General features: G+C 44.1%; 1 protein-coding gene across 4 annotated transcripts in view; it reads left to right on the top strand.

The window, feature by feature from the left end:
- Window positions 1-17479, top strand: part of myom3 (myomesin 3) — a 121237-nt gene that overhangs the window by 8743 nt on the left and 95015 nt on the right. For 3 of the 4 annotated variants that reach the window (XM_072246907.1, XM_072246905.1, XM_072246906.1), the window contains exons 3-7: window positions 1609-1759; window positions 5306-5463; window positions 6335-6427; window positions 9375-9463; window positions 13965-14009. In XM_072246907.1, the coding sequence (XP_072103008.1) occupies window positions 1609-1759; window positions 5306-5463; window positions 6335-6427; window positions 9375-9463; window positions 13965-14009 (536 nt within the window). Of the gene's footprint in view, window positions 1-1608; window positions 1760-5305; window positions 5464-6334; window positions 6428-9374; window positions 9464-13964; window positions 14010-17479 lie in introns of those variants that run through there. The other variant, XM_072246908.1, reaches the window with a different exon arrangement.

Raw genomic sequence — 17479 nt, 5'->3', positions numbered from 1 at the left:
GATGTTGCCTGACCTGCTGAGTTCTTCCAGAATTTACTGTGTGCTCCTCTAGTTTTCCAGCATCCGCAGAATCTCTTGTGTTTGTGCTGGAGAAGAGTAGAGGCACTGACGGGGCACCTGTGAGCAGACAGGGAACGGGAGATGACAGAATCAGACAAAGGAAATGGACACTTGGGCTTGGCAAATGCCATCCCGCATTTCAGCTCTTGTCAGGGGTGGGAGGTAAATATAGCCAGCCATGAGTGTTCAGACCAACTGCAAGGACAAAGGCCAAGCTTTCAATGCATTCACAGTGACCTGATCACCATCCCATTGCTCATTCCAGGAGAGATACAGCATGTGTCCTGGTTGGACGCTTCAATGCTCCTACAGTGACAGGGCACCTCCCGCTCACTCCCGGTAAAGTTCAGCTTCTCTCACCATCAATCCAGGATAATTCAAAGTTATCAGAATCAGGCTCATTATCACTGACACATGTTGTGAGATTTGTTGTTTTTGTAAAAGCAGTACAGTGTAAAACACAATTACTTACTTACGGCCTGTTACGGCACTGGTGTTCAGGGCAACAATGGAAGTCCTCCATCTCTGATGGTGTTCAGGGTTTCCTTCATCGTGTCAGTAGCTTCCCCTCAGTTTTCACTACTGTCTGTCATGCAAGTCCCGGGTGGAGACTCAGGAATACCATCGCACTCAGATGTAGAAGGATTCTTCATTGCTGTTTCCATAACAATGTTGTTTTACCAGTCAGGGTTGTTAGTCCTGAGCTAAACCCCAGAACCTGGAGAACATGTGGACCACTCTTAGTCTGGCCTCCACCCTTTGACCTGTTTGGTATGAGTAGCCCTACCAAGAGCCAAAGCATAAAGCCCTGATTCCAGCCAGCATAGCTCTCGGGGTCATTGAGGCACACAAGCCTCCAAACCACAACAAGGTTGTGGTCTTTGTGAAGGGCAATACATAAAATATGCTATAAGTTAGAATACTGTGCAAAAGTCTTAGGCACATATATGTAGCTCGGGTAACTAAGATTTTTGCACAGTAACTGTAGTACAGATATAATAATTTACTGTAGTGATTTTATATATTGCACTGTGCTGCTTCTGAAAAAAAAAACAAATTTCACGACATGTGTGAGTGATGATAAACCTGATTCTGATCTGGGTTTCTGTTGTGGTCTGAGAGTGGGAAGGGGACAGGGAGAGGGGAATCATGGTTGGGAAAAGGGGAAGGGAGAGGGGAGAGAGCAGGAAGCTCCAGGGTGACATTCTGATAGATGCCAGCTCTTTGAGGCACCGCCTTTTGATTGTGCCCTGGATGGTGGAGAGGGTGGTGCCCACCGTGGAGCTGGCAGAGTTTACAACCCGCTGCAGCTTTGTCCGACCCTGTACTGCGGTGCCCCCACACCAGACGGTAATGCACCCAGTCATGGGGAGAATGCACAGGTTCCTTAAACTCCACCGTAAATAAAACTTCTTGTACTTCATCTTCGTAAAGACAGCTTAATTCCAGTTGTGCTGAAAGATTCTGACAATGCTAGAATTTAAGTGTTATGACTTTTGTGTATAGCTTTTCGAGGCAAAACTTAATTCAAGCATTCTCTTCATGCAGACCTGGACCACACAGGCGTGGGAGAAGAGGGGAGAGGGAGCCAGGAAAGCAGGTGTTATTTGGAGATGACATGAAGAAGGTGGATAAAAGCTACTATAAGGCTCAGAAACTTCTGCTAACCAAGGCTGATCACAAAGCGATATATGATCAGGTAACGTAAACCGTCCCAAGAACCATAAACATGAGATATTCTGCAGATGCTGGAAATCCAGAGCAACACACACAACATTCTGGAGGAACTCAGCAGGCCCAGGCAGCCAGTCGACGTTTCAGGCCGAGACCCTTCATCAGGACTGGGAAGGAAGGGGAAGACACCAGAATAAAAGGCGGGGGGAGGACAGGGATGAGGGAAGGAGGATAGCTCAAAGGTGATAGATGAAGCCAGGTGGGTGGGAAAGGTCAAGGGCTGGAGGGGGCAGAATCTGATGGGACAAGAGTGGACCATGGGAGAGAGGGTAGGAGGAGGGCATCCTGGGGAAGATGATAGGCGGGTGAGAAGAAGTAAAAGGTCAGAGTGGGGAATAGAAGGGGAGGGGGAGGGGACGGGGGAGGGGACGGGGGAGGGAAAATATTTTTTACCGGGAGGGATTTTTTCTTGGTATTTCCTCACACTACTGTCAAGGCATCAGAGAGGTGTTATGGCGCAGAAGGAGATTATTTGGCTCTTTGAGGGAATCACAATCAGAAACAGGTTTACTATCGCTGACAACTCTCAGGGACCACTTTATTCGGAACCTCCTGTAACAAGTAACGTGGCTGCTGATGGAGGAGTGCTACGGGAGGGGTGTGGGGCAAGTAGTAGAGATCGAGTGCCAGGCGTGAGTGTAGACACACCCAGCCCTGAGACACCAGGCAAGGGCATTTGATTCCAAACAATTGGTTTATTGATCATTACAGAATGTCTCTCTGGTGCTTCCTGCTCCCTCCCCTGTCCCTTCCCCTTTTCCCAACCATGATTCCCCTCTCCCTGCCCCCTTGCCACTCTCAGTCCATAATAGAGACCCAGATCAGAATCAGGTTTATCATCACTCACATGCATCATGAAACTTGTTTTTTTTTGTGGCAGCAGAACAGTACAATACATAAAATTACTACAGTACTGAGCAAAAGTCTTAGGCACCCTGCTACATATGTGTGCCTATGATTTGATTACCAAAGTACATATATGTCACCATATACTACCCTGAGATTAATTTTCCTGCAGGCATAAATAATAAATCCAATAACCGTAATAAAATCAATGAAAGACCATAGTGGACAGCCAGTGTGAAAAAGGCAGCAAACTGTGAAGATATAAAAAGAAAGAAACAAAAGAAATAGCAATAATAACAATAAATAAATAAATACGCAATGACTATCGAGAACTTGAGGTGTGGGGATCCTTCAATTTGAGTCCATTGGTTGTGGGAACAGTTCTGTGATAAGGTGAGTGAAGTTATCCCCTCTGGTTCAGGAGCCTGATGGCTGAGGGGTAATAACTGATCCTGAACCTGCTGGTGTGGGTCCTGGGAGCTCCTGTACCTTCCAGTATGCAAGACAAGCTTTCAAATAAAACTTGTCTTACATATTGTTCATAGAAATCAAATCATTACACAGTACCTTGAGGTAGAACAAGGTAAAACAATAACAATGCAGAATGAAGTGTAACAGTTACAGAGAAAGAGGAGTGCAGGAAAACAATAAGGTGCAAGATCATAACGAGGTAGACTGTGAGGGCAAGAGTCCATCTTATCGTACAAGGGAACCTTTCAATATCCTTGTAACAGTGGGGTAGAACCAGCCCTTGAGCCTGATGGGCTGTGCATTCAGGCTTTGGTATCTTCTGCCCGATGGAAGAGGAGAAAAGAACAATGCCTATGGTCTTTGATTATGTTGGCTGCTTTACTGAGACGGTGAGAGTGTAGACCATGAAGAGGAAGCTAGTTTTTGTGACGTGCTGAGGTGTGTCCAAGACTCTCTGCAGTTTCTTGTGGTCACGGGCAGGGCAGTCACCATACCAAGTCTTTATGCATCCTGCGGAAATATATCTGTAACCCCGAATTCTTGATGAATTCATAACTTTTGTAACATGTAATGTGTCAAAATGGAACCTGCGTGATCCCAGAGTGCTTTGCTGGTTTGGGTGGAGGCTCACAAGAAGTGTGTGTGTGTTTTATCGCAGGGGGTGAAGTTGTAGCAGGGAATGTTTTTACAACAGAGAAAAATAGGAGACTGCTGTCATTGGGGGAAAGAAGTCTTAAATGGACTGATTAAAGACAAATGCAGATAAGGAAGGAAGAAATGCCATTCCGGGATGGAACGACCTCAAAGATATGAAGTTGATGAATTACTGGACTTTGCAAATGTATAAAAAAGTTTGTTTTGAGCTGCAAGGTTGTAGCTAGCTTCCAATGACTTAACACACAGAGTTAGACCTCCCCTTGCAAGTAATAAATGTAATTATAATTTGACCCTCTCTGAATTAGTTGTAGTTTGTTACTGTGTATTACAAGACCTCGCTGAACAGTGCACAACAATCAGATTGGATGTTTTTTATGGTGCAGCAATCGAAATTGATAAAGCTCTTTCGGAACATGCCAAATTTCTTTGGCTTTCCAAGGAACTGGGAGTATTGGAGAGCTCTCCACACCATGGTTGGATCAGGAACATCAGATAACACCCTGGTGAAACTCTTCTAGAGTCATGGAGTCATAGAAAGGCGTAGCACAGCAATAGGCCCTTCAGCCCATCTAGTCCATGCCAAACATTTAGACTACTTACTCTCATCGACCTGCACCAGGACCATAACCCTCCGTACACCTCCCATCCATGTACCTATCCAAACCTCCCTTAAATGTTGAAAGCGAGCTCGCATCCACTCCTTGCAGCTCGTTCCACATTCTCACCACCCTCTGAGTGAAGAAGTTTCCCCTATGTTCCCCTTAAACTCTCACCTTTCACCCTTAACCCATGACCTCTAGTTGTAGTCCCACCGAACCCTTATAGATAAAGCCTGCTTGCATTTACCCTATCTATGCCCCTCAGAATTTTGTGTAGAACATAGAACATAGAAATCGACAGCACGTTACAGGCCCTTCAGCCCACAATGTTGTGCCGACCGTGCAACCCACTCTAGAAACTGCCTACAGTTTTCCTACCGCATAGCCCTCTGCTTTTCTAAGCTCCATGTACCTATCTAAGAGGCTCTTAAAAGACCCTGCACCATCGCCTGCAGTGCATGCCACGCACCCACCACTCTCTTTATCAAATCTCCTCTCAATCCTCTACGTTCCAAGGAATAAAGTCCTAGCCTATTCAATCTTCCCTTCTCCCTCAGGTCCTGCAATCCCAGCACCATCCTTGTAAATTTTCTCTGTATTCTTTCAATCTTATTGATATCTGTATCTCTTCTGTTGCCGCTGCATCTCTGCTGTAGTGTGGTTGTCCAGACCTGCACACCCTGAGCACGGTCTGACCAACACATTGTATTGATTGGGCCCCTGCCCCTGAAGACCCGAGGAGATCTCGGGCCATAACCCTGCATCAAGATATGAAAGGGTGTCAAATCACGAAATATCATCCGTCCACTTCCCCCCTGCGTGACTGCGTGACCCACTGAGTCCCCACAACTGATTGCATGATCTCCAGATTCCGGTATCTGCCGTCTCGTGTGTGTCTGGCACGAATACACCTGAGGCCTGTAGACATGTTGTTGTAGGTCGAGAAAAGAACGGCAGAGGAGAGGAAATATTCCGAACAGCTTTCCATTCACCAACCCGAGATTGTGGTTGGACTGAGAGCACACACGGTGTGGGAGAAGATGAATGTCACACTTTCCTGTATCATCCAGGGAGCTCCAACCCCTCAGGTGAAATGGTAAGAACAAGTGAAATTTAATCTGATACGGTTACACATCCCCTTAATCTACTAAACACAAAGTATAAAGTGAATCCCTGGAATGTGTAAATACTCAGCAGGTCAGACAATGTCACTGCAACCTTTCAAATGGTGAAAGACCTTGACAGAGTGGATGTTTCCCATGGTGGGGGAGTCTAGGACCAGGGGACACAGCATCAGAATAGAGGGGTGTCCTTTTAGAACTGAGATGGGGAGGAATTTACTTAGCCAGAGGGTGGTGAATCTGAGGAATTTGTTGCCTCATGCGGCTGTGGAGAACAAGTCATTGGGTATATGTAAGGCAGAGGTTGATAGATTCTTGATGGGTCAGAGCATGAAGGGATACGGAGAGAAGGCAGAAGTTTGGGGCTGAGAGGGAAATGGATTGGCCATGATGAAATGTTGGAGCAGAATTGATGGGCTGAATGGCCTAATTCTGCTCCCATATCTTATGGTCTTATGGTCTTATCTGCGGAGCTGGTGGAAGAAGATGACGCATCACAATAGCGGTGACGACGGAGGAAGACTGCAGCAGTGAAGAACCCCCAGTCACCTTGCACCCCATGCCACTCGACCCTGACCCCGGTCTGACAAAGACCACGTGGAGGCTGCCCGTGCATCAGCCTCCCCGCGTTAAACAAAATCACGCATAGGCATTCTCCATTAAGGGAATGAGTAGGTGTATCTGGATTGGTTTCTACGGCCACCTGAAGACTCCACAAATAGACAACCCCTCGACTCAGGGACTGAATTACTTTAGCAGACAGTGTAATCTCAACACTGTGTTGTTTGATACTCTGAGCAGGACAGGGCTCCCAGTGAGAACTCAATCTAACATTGTTTCCGTCAGGTACAAGGATGGAATTCTGATTAAACCAGAAGATGTTCCAGGAAAGTACACAATTGAGAACAAAGTTGGCTTACAGATACTTGAGATTAGTAGGTAAGTTTTCTGAGAGTCATGTACATACATACAGTAACTGAAACAAAAATATGGGACAGAATGGAGAAAACATGATGTCCATCCTTCACAAGTGAAACCTGATTTATGTCTTGATTCCTTTAACAGAATGTTGGAATAAAACACTCAATGGATACCTCCTGTACTGAGTAATGGTCACTGAGTCTATGTTCATGATCTTCTGCTGCTGTAGCCCATCCACTTCAAGGTTTAAAATGCAGTGCGTTCAGAGATGCTCTTCTGCACACCACTGTTGTAACGTGTGGTTATTTGAGTTACTGTCAGCTTGAACCAGTCTGGCCATCCTCTGACCTCTCTCATTAACAAGGCGTTTTCACCCACAGAACTGCCGCTCACTAGATGTTTATTTCTTTCTCGCACCATTTTCTGTGACCTTTAGACACTGATATGCATGAAGATCCCAGGAAATCAGCTGTTTCTTAGACCCTCAAACCACCCCATCTGACATCAACAATCATTTCGTAGTCAAAGTCACTTAGATCACATTTCTTCCCCATTCCGATGCTTGGTCTGAACAGCAACTGAACCTCTTGACCATGTCTGCATGCTTTGATGCATTGAGTTGCTGCCAGATGATTGGCTGATTATATATTTGCATGAACGAGCAGGTGTACCTACTAAAGTGTAGATTCCTTCAGAGCGATTATGTCTTATCTCTTAGAAGTTCCCTTACAATCACCAAAAGGTGGTAAAAGTTTCTTTGGTTCTTTGACCTTTCATCAGCTCTCACCCAAACTAGTGGTCGTTTATTCTCCTCCATGGATGCTGACCGACCTGCTGAGTGCCTTCAGCACTTTGTTTGTACTCCTCAACCATTGCCAAAATGGATTTGTCATTACATGCAGAATGAATCCTGATAAGACCATAGTTTGGAGGCAACACACACAAAATGCTGGAGGAACTCAGCAGGGCAGGCAGCATCTGTGGAGAGGAATAAACAGTCGACGTTTCAAGCCGAGACCCTTCATCAGGACTGATGATGATCCAGTCTGCTAGATTACAATAATATCAAATCAAATCAAATCAAATCAAGTCACATTTATAAACAAGAAAAAATCTGCAAATACTGGAACTCCAAGCAACACTCAGAAAATGCTGGAGGAACTCTGCAGGCCAGGCAGCATCTATAGAAAAGGATACAATCAATATTTTGGTCCTGATGAAGGGTCTCCACCTGAAACATCGACTGTACTCTTTTCCCTAGATGCTTCCTGGCCTGCTGAGCTCCCCCAGCATTTTGTGTGTGTTGCAAGTCACATTTGTTGTCACTTAACTATATACATGTATACCGTCAAACGAGACGACATTTTTCTGGACCAGGGTGTAAAGCGCAGTAGTACGCGTAACACGCAATAACTTTGGAAAGTAAGAATTAAATCTACAAATGAATTATGCATAGATAATCAAAGTAAAGTGCATAAATTAAATATTGTAGGGTACAGTACAAATCATCCGGTGACGCTTCCTGCATGTGATGTGGCAGGGATTCAGAAGACTAACGGCCCATGGTAAAATGGTCCCATCCTGACTGTTCTTGTTTTTATGCATCGGAATCTCTGCCTGATAGTAGAAAGTCAAAGAGGATACTGGATGGGTGGGTGGAATCCTTGGTAATTCTAATGACACTGGGTATGCAGTGCTCCTGATAAAATAATTTTTTTGTTTAACCAGTTGCTAAGGCCAAGTATCAAACAGTCTACTGTTTTAAAAATTTTATTTATTTAACGATACAGCACAGTAACGGGCCCTTCCGGCCCAATGAGCCTGCCCCGCCCAATTACACCCATGTGACCAATCAACAAGTCTGCCCCGCCCAATTGCACCCATGTGACCAATCAACGAGCCTACTCTGCCCAATTACACCCATGTGACCAATCAACAAGTATGCCCCGCCCAATTGCACCCATGTGACCAATCAATGAGCCTGCCCCGCCCAGTTGCACCCATGTGACCAATCAACGAGTCTGCCCCACCCAATTGCACCCATGTGACCAATCAACGAGCCTGCCCTGTCCAATTACACCCATGTGACCAATCAATGAGTCTGCCCCACTCAATTACACCCATGTGACCAATCAATGAGTCTGCCCCACCCAATTACACCCATGTGACCAATCAACAAGTCTGCCCCACCCAATTGCACCCATGTGACCAATCAACGAGCCTGCCCCACCCAATTACACCCATGTGACCAATTAACCTACTAACCCATATGTCTTTGGAATGCGGAAGGAAACAGGGGTACGTGGAGGAAACCCACGAGGTCATGGGCAGAACGTACAGTCAGCAGCAGGAATTGAACCTGGGTCACCAGAGCTTTAATAGCATTACACTGACCACTGCACTGCAGCGCTGGTAATCGTCGTCTAATCTATTGAACACTAAACTTCAAAGTTCAAAGTAAACTTACTATCAGAATACATAAGTGTCACAATATAACCCTGAGATTCATTTTCTTGTGGGCATACTCAGTAAATCAATGAAAGTCTGCACCCAATAGAGTGAACATTCTGTGTGTAAAAGACTGCAAATACAAAACAAAAGAGGGAAATAGTTATGATAAACAAATAAACAATAAATATCGAGAACATGAGATGAAGAGTTCTTGAAAGAGTCCCACTAGTTGTGGGAAAATTTCTGTGATAGTTTGCTCCACTTTTTTTCTCTCTGTGTGTGATGGTCTTTTGCTTTAATGGATTCTTTTGAGATTTATGTGTCCTGTGGCTGCCTGTAATGAGACAAATCTCAAGGTTGAAGAAGGTATAGATGCTTTGATAATAACTGTACGATAATAGTGCTTGCTGCCTAGGTATTGGCCACCTCCGTTGTCAAGTACCTGTCTTCTCTACTTCTCTTCCTACACACTAGCTGTGATGTCGAAATAACTCGGCCTCTCTCTGATTACTAGATGCAGCCCAAAGGATTCTGGCGAGTATTCTGCAATAGCCACAAATCCCCATGGGGAGGCATCGTCCTATGCTACAGTCCTTGTGAACAGTAAGTCTCCCTCTTGTCTCTAAACTGTGTGGCAACTTCGAGTGATCAACATATCAAAGAAGTTTGATGTGCTGTGCAGAACACAACATTTCTATTCCTGCTAATTTGTCATGATTTATAGTAATATTATGTCTTTGCACTGTCCCACTTTTGCAGAGCAACACATTTCACAACTGGTAGGTCAGCGATAACGAACATGATTCTGATTTGGACAAACATTTTAGGAGCAGCTTCTTCCCTTCTGTAACAGGTTTCTGAACAGTCCATGGACACGACCTCACTATCTTGTTCTCTTCTTGCACTTTTTTATGTCGATAATTTTATGGCTTTATAAGGCATTGGTCAGACCGCACTTGGAGTATTGTGAGAAGTTACAGGCCCCTTATCTAGGAATAGATGCGCTGGCTTTGAATAGAGTTCAGAGGTGGTTCGCAGGAATTATTCAGAGAATGAAAGGGTTAACATGTGAGGAGTGTTTAACAGCTCTGGGCCTGTACTCGCTGGAGTTTAGAAAAATGAGAGAGAACCTCATTGAAACCTATTGAATATTGATGGACCTGGCACACTGCATGTCTGCCCTATTGGTGCAATCTTTCATTGTTACGGTTATTAGATTTATTGAGTATGCCTACAAGAAAATGAACCTCAGGGCTGTATATGGTGACCTTAATAAGGCGATAAGACCATAAGACATAGTAGAATTAGGATATTCAGCCCATCGAATCTGCTTCGCCATTCCATCATGACAGATCCCGAATCCCACTCAACCCTGTACATCTGAATCCTTGCCATATCCTTTGATGCCCTGACCGAACAGGAAACGATCAACTTCCACCTTAAGTATAATGAGACCATTAGACATGGGACCCATAGGTACTTTGATAATAAATTTACTTTGAACTTTTTGATCTTTGAGTGGATGTGGAGAAGACGTTTCCAATAGTGGGGGAGTCTAGGACCAGAGAACACAGCCTCAGAAGAGATGGACATCCTGTTAGAAGAGAGATGGCGAGGAATTTCTTTACCCAGAGGGTGGTAAATCTGTCAAATTCTTTGTCATAGACGGCTGTGGAGCCCCAATCATTGAGAACATTGATAGGTTGATAGGTTCTTGATTAGTCAGGCCATCAAATGTCACGGGGGGGAAGGCAGGAGAATGGGGTTGAGAAGGATAAGTCAGCCATGATGGAATGGCGGAGCAGACTCATTGGGCCGAATGGCCTAATTCTGCTCCCATGTGTTCTGGTCTTATAACCAGTCTATATACGTAAACCAACCTTATAACCAGTTTATGTACGTAAACTAACCTTATGTATTTTTTATTTGTTGTACATTTTATTGTGTTTGTTGGGCTTGTTGTGGTTTTTATGCTGCGTCAGATCCAGAGTAACAGTCACTTCCTTCTCCTTACACTCATGTAATGATGAATGACAATAAACGATCTTGAATCTTGACCTCATCCAATTATGCCGATGGCCAACAGCTGTGTATAAACTGCATAATATTCCGGTCTGCTGGTGCTCATGGCTGGAAAACTACCAGCACATCCCAACCAACTGGAGACACAAGATTCTGCAGAGACACAAACTACTAACCTCAGAACGGGCATTGACCATTGCAATATCGTTAGAGACTACAGCAGAACGACAGAAAGGGAGGTTAGAATGTGAAATGCACAAAATGTCCCCGAATGGTGCAAAAAGCCAAAGATGTTCTTGATGTGGCAAATCTTCCCATGATGCAATGGCTGTTGGTTCAAAGAAAAAGTCTGCAGGAAATGTCACAGACATAGAGAGAGTGTGCAGGACAGACAGAAAGCACAACCAAGCGAAAGGTCTCAAACACAAAAATAAGCAAATGCATAAAAGCGAATGTAAAGCAGAATCAGACAATATAGAGTCTGACAAAAGTGAACAGCCATGCCTAGAACTGAAGCAGATTGCAATATAATATGAATCACAATAAATGTGTCTGGTGTAAAATGGAAAATGAATCTGGATATAGGTTCAGCTTTGTCTATAATTTCAGAGGCTGACCACGACAGACTGTTTTCTAAGATACCGTTAGTGATGCTAAAGACCTACACAGGAGAAAAAGTGTCTCCCAAAGGCAAACTGAAAGTAAGTGTGATGAATGGAGGCCAAACACAACAGTTAGAGCTTTATGTATTGGAAGGCAGAGGGCCAGCACTTTTCAGATGGGAATGGTTGAGAAAAATCCAACTAGACTGGCACTCAATCAAAGCTCTCAGTGCGACATCCACAGGCAACAGCAGTCCAAATAGTGGCACTAACGAGAGACTGGCACGGCTACTTAATGCTAATGAAAAGTGTTTTGAGAAGGGGATTAATAAACTCAGAGGCATGAAGGCCAGAATTGAACTGGATGAAACAGCAACACCAAGATTCCTCAAAGCGTGTCCAGTGCCTTGTGTATTGCATCCTAAAGTGGATGCTGGCCTTCAGAACTTAGAGGTGTCTGGAATTCTCTCCAAGGTTGAGTGGAGCAACTGGGCCACACGCATTGTCCCAGTGATCAAGAAAGGGAAGGGCAGAGCTGTTCACATATGTGGAGATTTCAAAGTGAGCATCAACCCAGTGCTACGTACTGTGGAGTATCCCCTATGGTGGATGGAAGACATTTTTGCATCTTTGGCAGGTGGGGAGAGGTTTTCAAAGATTTGACTTGTCTCAAGCCGATCTGCAAATGGAGATTGAGGAGTCAAGCAGGAAGTTCCTCACAATCAACACTCCGTAGGGACTGTTCCAGTGCAATCATTTTGTCTTTGGCGTCACATCAGCTCCAGCAGTTTGGCCCAAGTGTTCCAAGATATCTCAGGAACACAATGTTATTGTGATGACATCATTGAGACTGGCAAAAATTATGAAGAGCATCTCCAGATCCTTGGTAAAGGGCTTCCCTGGCTGAATGTGTACGTCCACGCGCAAAGAGAGGGAAGTGTGAGTTTTTCAAGAATGAAACCTCAGTATCACGCCCCTGTCCTTGTGTTCTAGACCTCCTGAAATGAATGCCAACATCCTACCTGCCTTCCCCACCACCGACTCAACCTGCAAGTTAACCTTTAGAGTGTTCTTCACAAGGGCTCTAAGTCCTTTGCATCTCAGATTTTTGGATTTTCTCCCTGTTTAGAAAATAGTCTGCACATTTATTTCTACTACCAACATTGTATTTCATTCACCACTTTCTTGCCCATTCTCTTAATCTGTCCAAGTCCTTCTGCAGCCGACCTGTTTCCTGAGAACTACCTGCCCCTCCATTAATCTTCATATCACTTGAAAACTTGGCAACAAAGCCATTTATTCACTCACTTCAAAACTGAATTGATTTCACAACATCTGGACTCACTTTCAAGGACTCTACAACTCATGTTCTCAGTAATATCTATCTATTTAATTATTATTATTATTATTTTTGTATTTGCACTCTATGTCTTCTTTTGCACACTGGTTGTTTGTGTGCCTTTTTTCATTGAATCTATTGTACAGTGGATTCCAGATAATTGGGCCACCAGTTAATCAGGGTAGATTCTTAGGTGGGGCACTGTTAAAGAATAAAAACAAATTGACAAAATTGATGGGATTCCTTTATTTAGGACACTGTACCACTTAGTTGGGACAGAAGGCTGTTGCTGAGCAGTTTCTAACTTGCGTCAGTCTCATGCACTTGTGTGTCCAATAGACAACTACATTGTGCTTCAAACAAACAGTTTTTAAATTGCTTCAATTGAGTGTTTTGTGTTCAAAACGCAGCAATTTTTGTCACTGATAGTTACTGAGAAATAAGCAGTAAGACAATTCAGAACTGTTAAGCCTCACTGCATTTTTAAGCATTCAGTCTTAGAGATGTCAGGAACAGCTGGGATTAAAAATGAAACAAGTTCACTACCTCAACAAGTTAGGAACTATGAGGAATTTGAAGGTAGTGACAATCATCTTGAATGTTACAATGAAAGTGAAGATTTGTAGGATGCAATCGTCGAAAGCATTGTATGAAGGCAGTCCATTATCTGCACTAAGTGTCTATGTTGATTTTGTTTATATGCAGTCAATCAAAAGAACATGGCAGGGTACACTACATTAATTTCTCCATCAATAACTATTGGGAACATACACAGTTTTACAGTACTGTGGAGGCATTGGTAGTGTTCTAGCTTGTGCTGTATTTCATTTAAATACATACATTGTTAGTCAGTTAAATGGTAGTTTGTCTCTTTTATACCTTTTAACTCTTTCCATAAAACTTTGGCTAATTGGGACAACCACTTAATTGGGCCAAAAACTACTGGCCTCAATGTGTCTCATCTAACCAGAATCCAATGTATTTCTTTGATCTTCTGTGAATGTCTGCAAGAAAATGGATGTCACGGTTGTATAGGGTGATATATACGTACTTTGATTTAAAAAAATTACTTTGAAGTTCTGAGCTGGGTCTCCATGTTCACCAAATTTCCTTCGACACTTTAATTTGTGATCTTTTACAGAATATGAAGGCTCGGACGCAGGCAGTGACTCTGTTGGGCTGAAAGGTAAGTGACGTGTGCCTCCAGGCAAGCAACAATTTATTTATAATTCGGAGATACAGTACAGTGACAGACCCTTCTGGCTCAATGGCCCAATTACACTCATCTAACCAACTAACCAACTAACTCGTCCATCTTTGAAGCATAGGAGGAATCCCGAGTATTCAGAGGAAACCCCCGCGGTCCTGTGGAGGACAAACTACTTACTAACAGTGGTGGGAATAGAACCCATGTCACTGGTGCTATAATAAGACATACCCCATTCGGCCCATTCAGTCTGCTCGGAGTAGCACAGTAGCGATATGCTAACTGTCATGCTACTAGGCCAGGCCCCCACCCCACCCAAGAGTTGTTAATCCTTTCACCAGTGGAGCTGCAGGATAGGAGTATAATGATTTAGCCAGAAATGGTTTTAATTTTGCCTTTGTGACTCTCACAGTTTTATGTCAGCTAACGTAATAATGTAAGTGTGAAATACAAATCGGAATGTTATTTAAAATAATCTAAAAGTGAACAACTTACTAACTGACTTACTCGGGCCCTCAGCTCCCAGTGGAGCACAAGTCATCGGTGACGTCCCGTCTCCATCGTCGCCTGAAGTCGATGGTCTGGTTGGGGTCATCACTGTTTCTGCAATCCATTGTATCCCCTGTACAGGGGATTGGTTTGTACGGCCTCACCAGATCCCTGTTGGCCAGCCTTACCCGTTTCCACCTCTCACGCCGGAGACTTAGGGTTCGACTTTGAGAGGCAAAAGTTGAACGACACCAGCAATACAAACCTGTAGATTTAGAGATTAGCTTTATTTGCTGCACGAACATTGAAACATACAGTGAAATGTGTCGAGTGTGTCAATGGCCAACACAGTCCGAGGATGTGCTGGGGGCAGTCTGCACGTGTCTCTGTGCTAGTGGTGCCAACATAACACGCTTACAACTTACTAACTGTAACCCATACGAGTTGGGAATGTGGGAGGACAGCAGAGCACCCGGAGGAAACACACACAGTCACGGGGGAAAAATGCACAACATAGAAATATAGAAACATAGAAAATAGGTGCAGGAGTAGGCCATTCGGCCCTTCGAGCCTGCACCGCCATTTATTATGATCATGGCTGATCATCCAACTCAGAACCCCGCCCCAGCCTTCCCTCCATACCCCCTGATCCCCGTAGCCACAAGGGCCATATCTAACTCCCTCTTAAATATAGCCAATGAACTGGCCTCAACTGTTTCCTGTGGCAGAGAATTCCACAGATTCACCACTCTCGGTGTGAAGAAGTTTTTCCTAATCTCGGTCCTAAAAGGCTTCCCCTTTATCCTCAAACTGTGACCCCTCGTTCTGGACTTCCCCAACATCGGGAACAATCTTCCTGCATCTAGCCTGTCCAATCCCTTTAGGATTTTATACGTTTCAATCAGATCCCCCTCAATCTTCTAAATTCCAACGAGTACAAGCCCAGTTCATCCAGTCTTTCTTCATATGAAAGTCCTGCCATCCCAGGAGTCAATCTGGTGAACCTTCTTTGTACTCCTTCTATGGCAAGGATGTCTTTCCTCAGATTAGGGGACCAAAACTGCACACAATACTCCAGGTGTGGTCTCACCAAGGCCTTGTACAACTGCAGTAGTACCTCCCTGCTCCTGTACTCGAATATACTCGCTGTACTCGCTATAAATGCCAGCATACCATTCGCCTTTTTCACCGCCTGCTGTACCTGCATGCCCACTTTCAATGACTGGTGTATAATGACACCCAGGTCTCGTTGCACCTCCCCTTTTCCTAGTGGGCCACCATTCAGATAATAATCTGTTTTCCTATTTTTGCCACCAAAGTGGATAACTTCACATTTATCCACATTAAATTGCATCTGCCATGAATTTGCCCACTCACCCAACCTATCCAAGTCACTCTGCATCCTCTTAGCATCCTCCTCACAGCTAACACTGCCACCCAGCTTCGTGTCATCCGCAAACTTGGAGATGCTGCATTTAATTCCCTCATCCAAGTCATTAATATATATTGTAAACAACTGGGGTCCCAGCACTGAGCCTTGCGGTACCCCACTAGTCACCACCTGCCATTCTGAAAAGGTCCCGTTTATTCCCACTCTTTGCTTCCTGTCTGCTAACCAATTCTCTATCCACATCAATACCTTACCCCCAATACCGTGTGCTTTAAGTTTGCACACTAATCTCCTGTGTGGGATCTTGTCAAAAGCCTTCTGAAAATCCAAATATACCACATCCACTGGTTCTCCCCTATCCACTCTACTAGTTACATCCTCAAAAAATTCTATGAGATTTGTCAGACATGATTTTCCTTTCATAAATCCATGCTGATTTTGTCCAATGATTTCATCACTTTCCAAATGTGCTGTTATCACACCTTTGATAACTGACTCCAGCAGTTTCCCCACCACTGACGTTAGGCTAACCGGTCTATAATTCCCTGGTTTCTCTCTCCCTCCTTTTTTAAAAAGTGGGATTACATTAGCCACCCTCCAATCCTCAGGAACTAGTCCAGAATCTAATGAGTTTTGAAAAATTATCACTAATGCATCCACTATTTCTTGGGTTACTTCCTTAAGCACTCTGGGATACAGACCATCTGGCCCTGGGGATTTATCTGCCTTCAATCCCTTCAATTTACCTAACACCACTTCCCTACTAACATGTATTTCGCTCAGTTCCTCCATCTCACTGGACCCTCTGTCCCCTACTATTTCTGGAAGATTATTTATGTCCTCCTTAGTGAAGACAGAACCAAAGTAATTATTCAATTGGTCTGCCATGTCCTTGCTCCCCATAATCAATTCACCTGTTTCTGTCTGCAGGGGACCTACATTTGTCTTTACCAGTCTTTTCCTTTTTACATATCTATAAAAGCTTTTACAGTCAGTTTTATGTTCCCTGCCAGTTTTCTCTCATAATCTTTTTTCCCCTTCCTAATTAAGCCCTTTGTCCTCCTCTGCTGAACTCCGAATTTCTCCCAGTCCTCAGGTGAGCCACTTTCTCTGGCTAATTTGTATGCTTCTTCTTTGGAATTGATACTATCCCTAATTTCTCTTGTCAGCCACGGGTGCACTACCTTCCTTGATTTATTCTTTTGCCAAACTGGGATGAACAATTGTTGTAGTTCATCCATGCAACCTTTAAATGCTTGCCATTGCATATCCACCGTCAACCCTTTAAGTGTCATTTGCCAGTCTATCTTAGCTAATTCACGTCTCATACCTTCAAAGTTACCCCTCTTTAAGTTCAGAAGTTTGTTTCTGAATTAACTATGGCACTCTCCATCTTAATGAAGAATTCCACCATATTATGGTCACTCTTACCCAAGGGGCCTCTCACGACAAGATTGCTAATTAACCCTTCCTCATTGTTCAAAACCCAGTCCAGAATAGCCTGCTCTCTAGTTGGTTCCTCGACATGTTGGTTCAAAAAACCATCCCGCATACATTCCAAGAAATCCTC

The sequence above is a fragment of the Mobula birostris genome, chromosome 29 (assembly GCF_030028105.1).
Source record: "Mobula birostris isolate sMobBir1 chromosome 29, sMobBir1.hap1, whole genome shotgun sequence".
Taxonomy (NCBI): Eukaryota; Metazoa; Chordata; class Chondrichthyes; order Myliobatiformes; family Myliobatidae; genus Mobula; species Mobula birostris.
The sequence above is the reverse complement of the archived record's forward strand: the minus strand, read 5'-3'. Positions and strand labels throughout refer to the sequence as shown.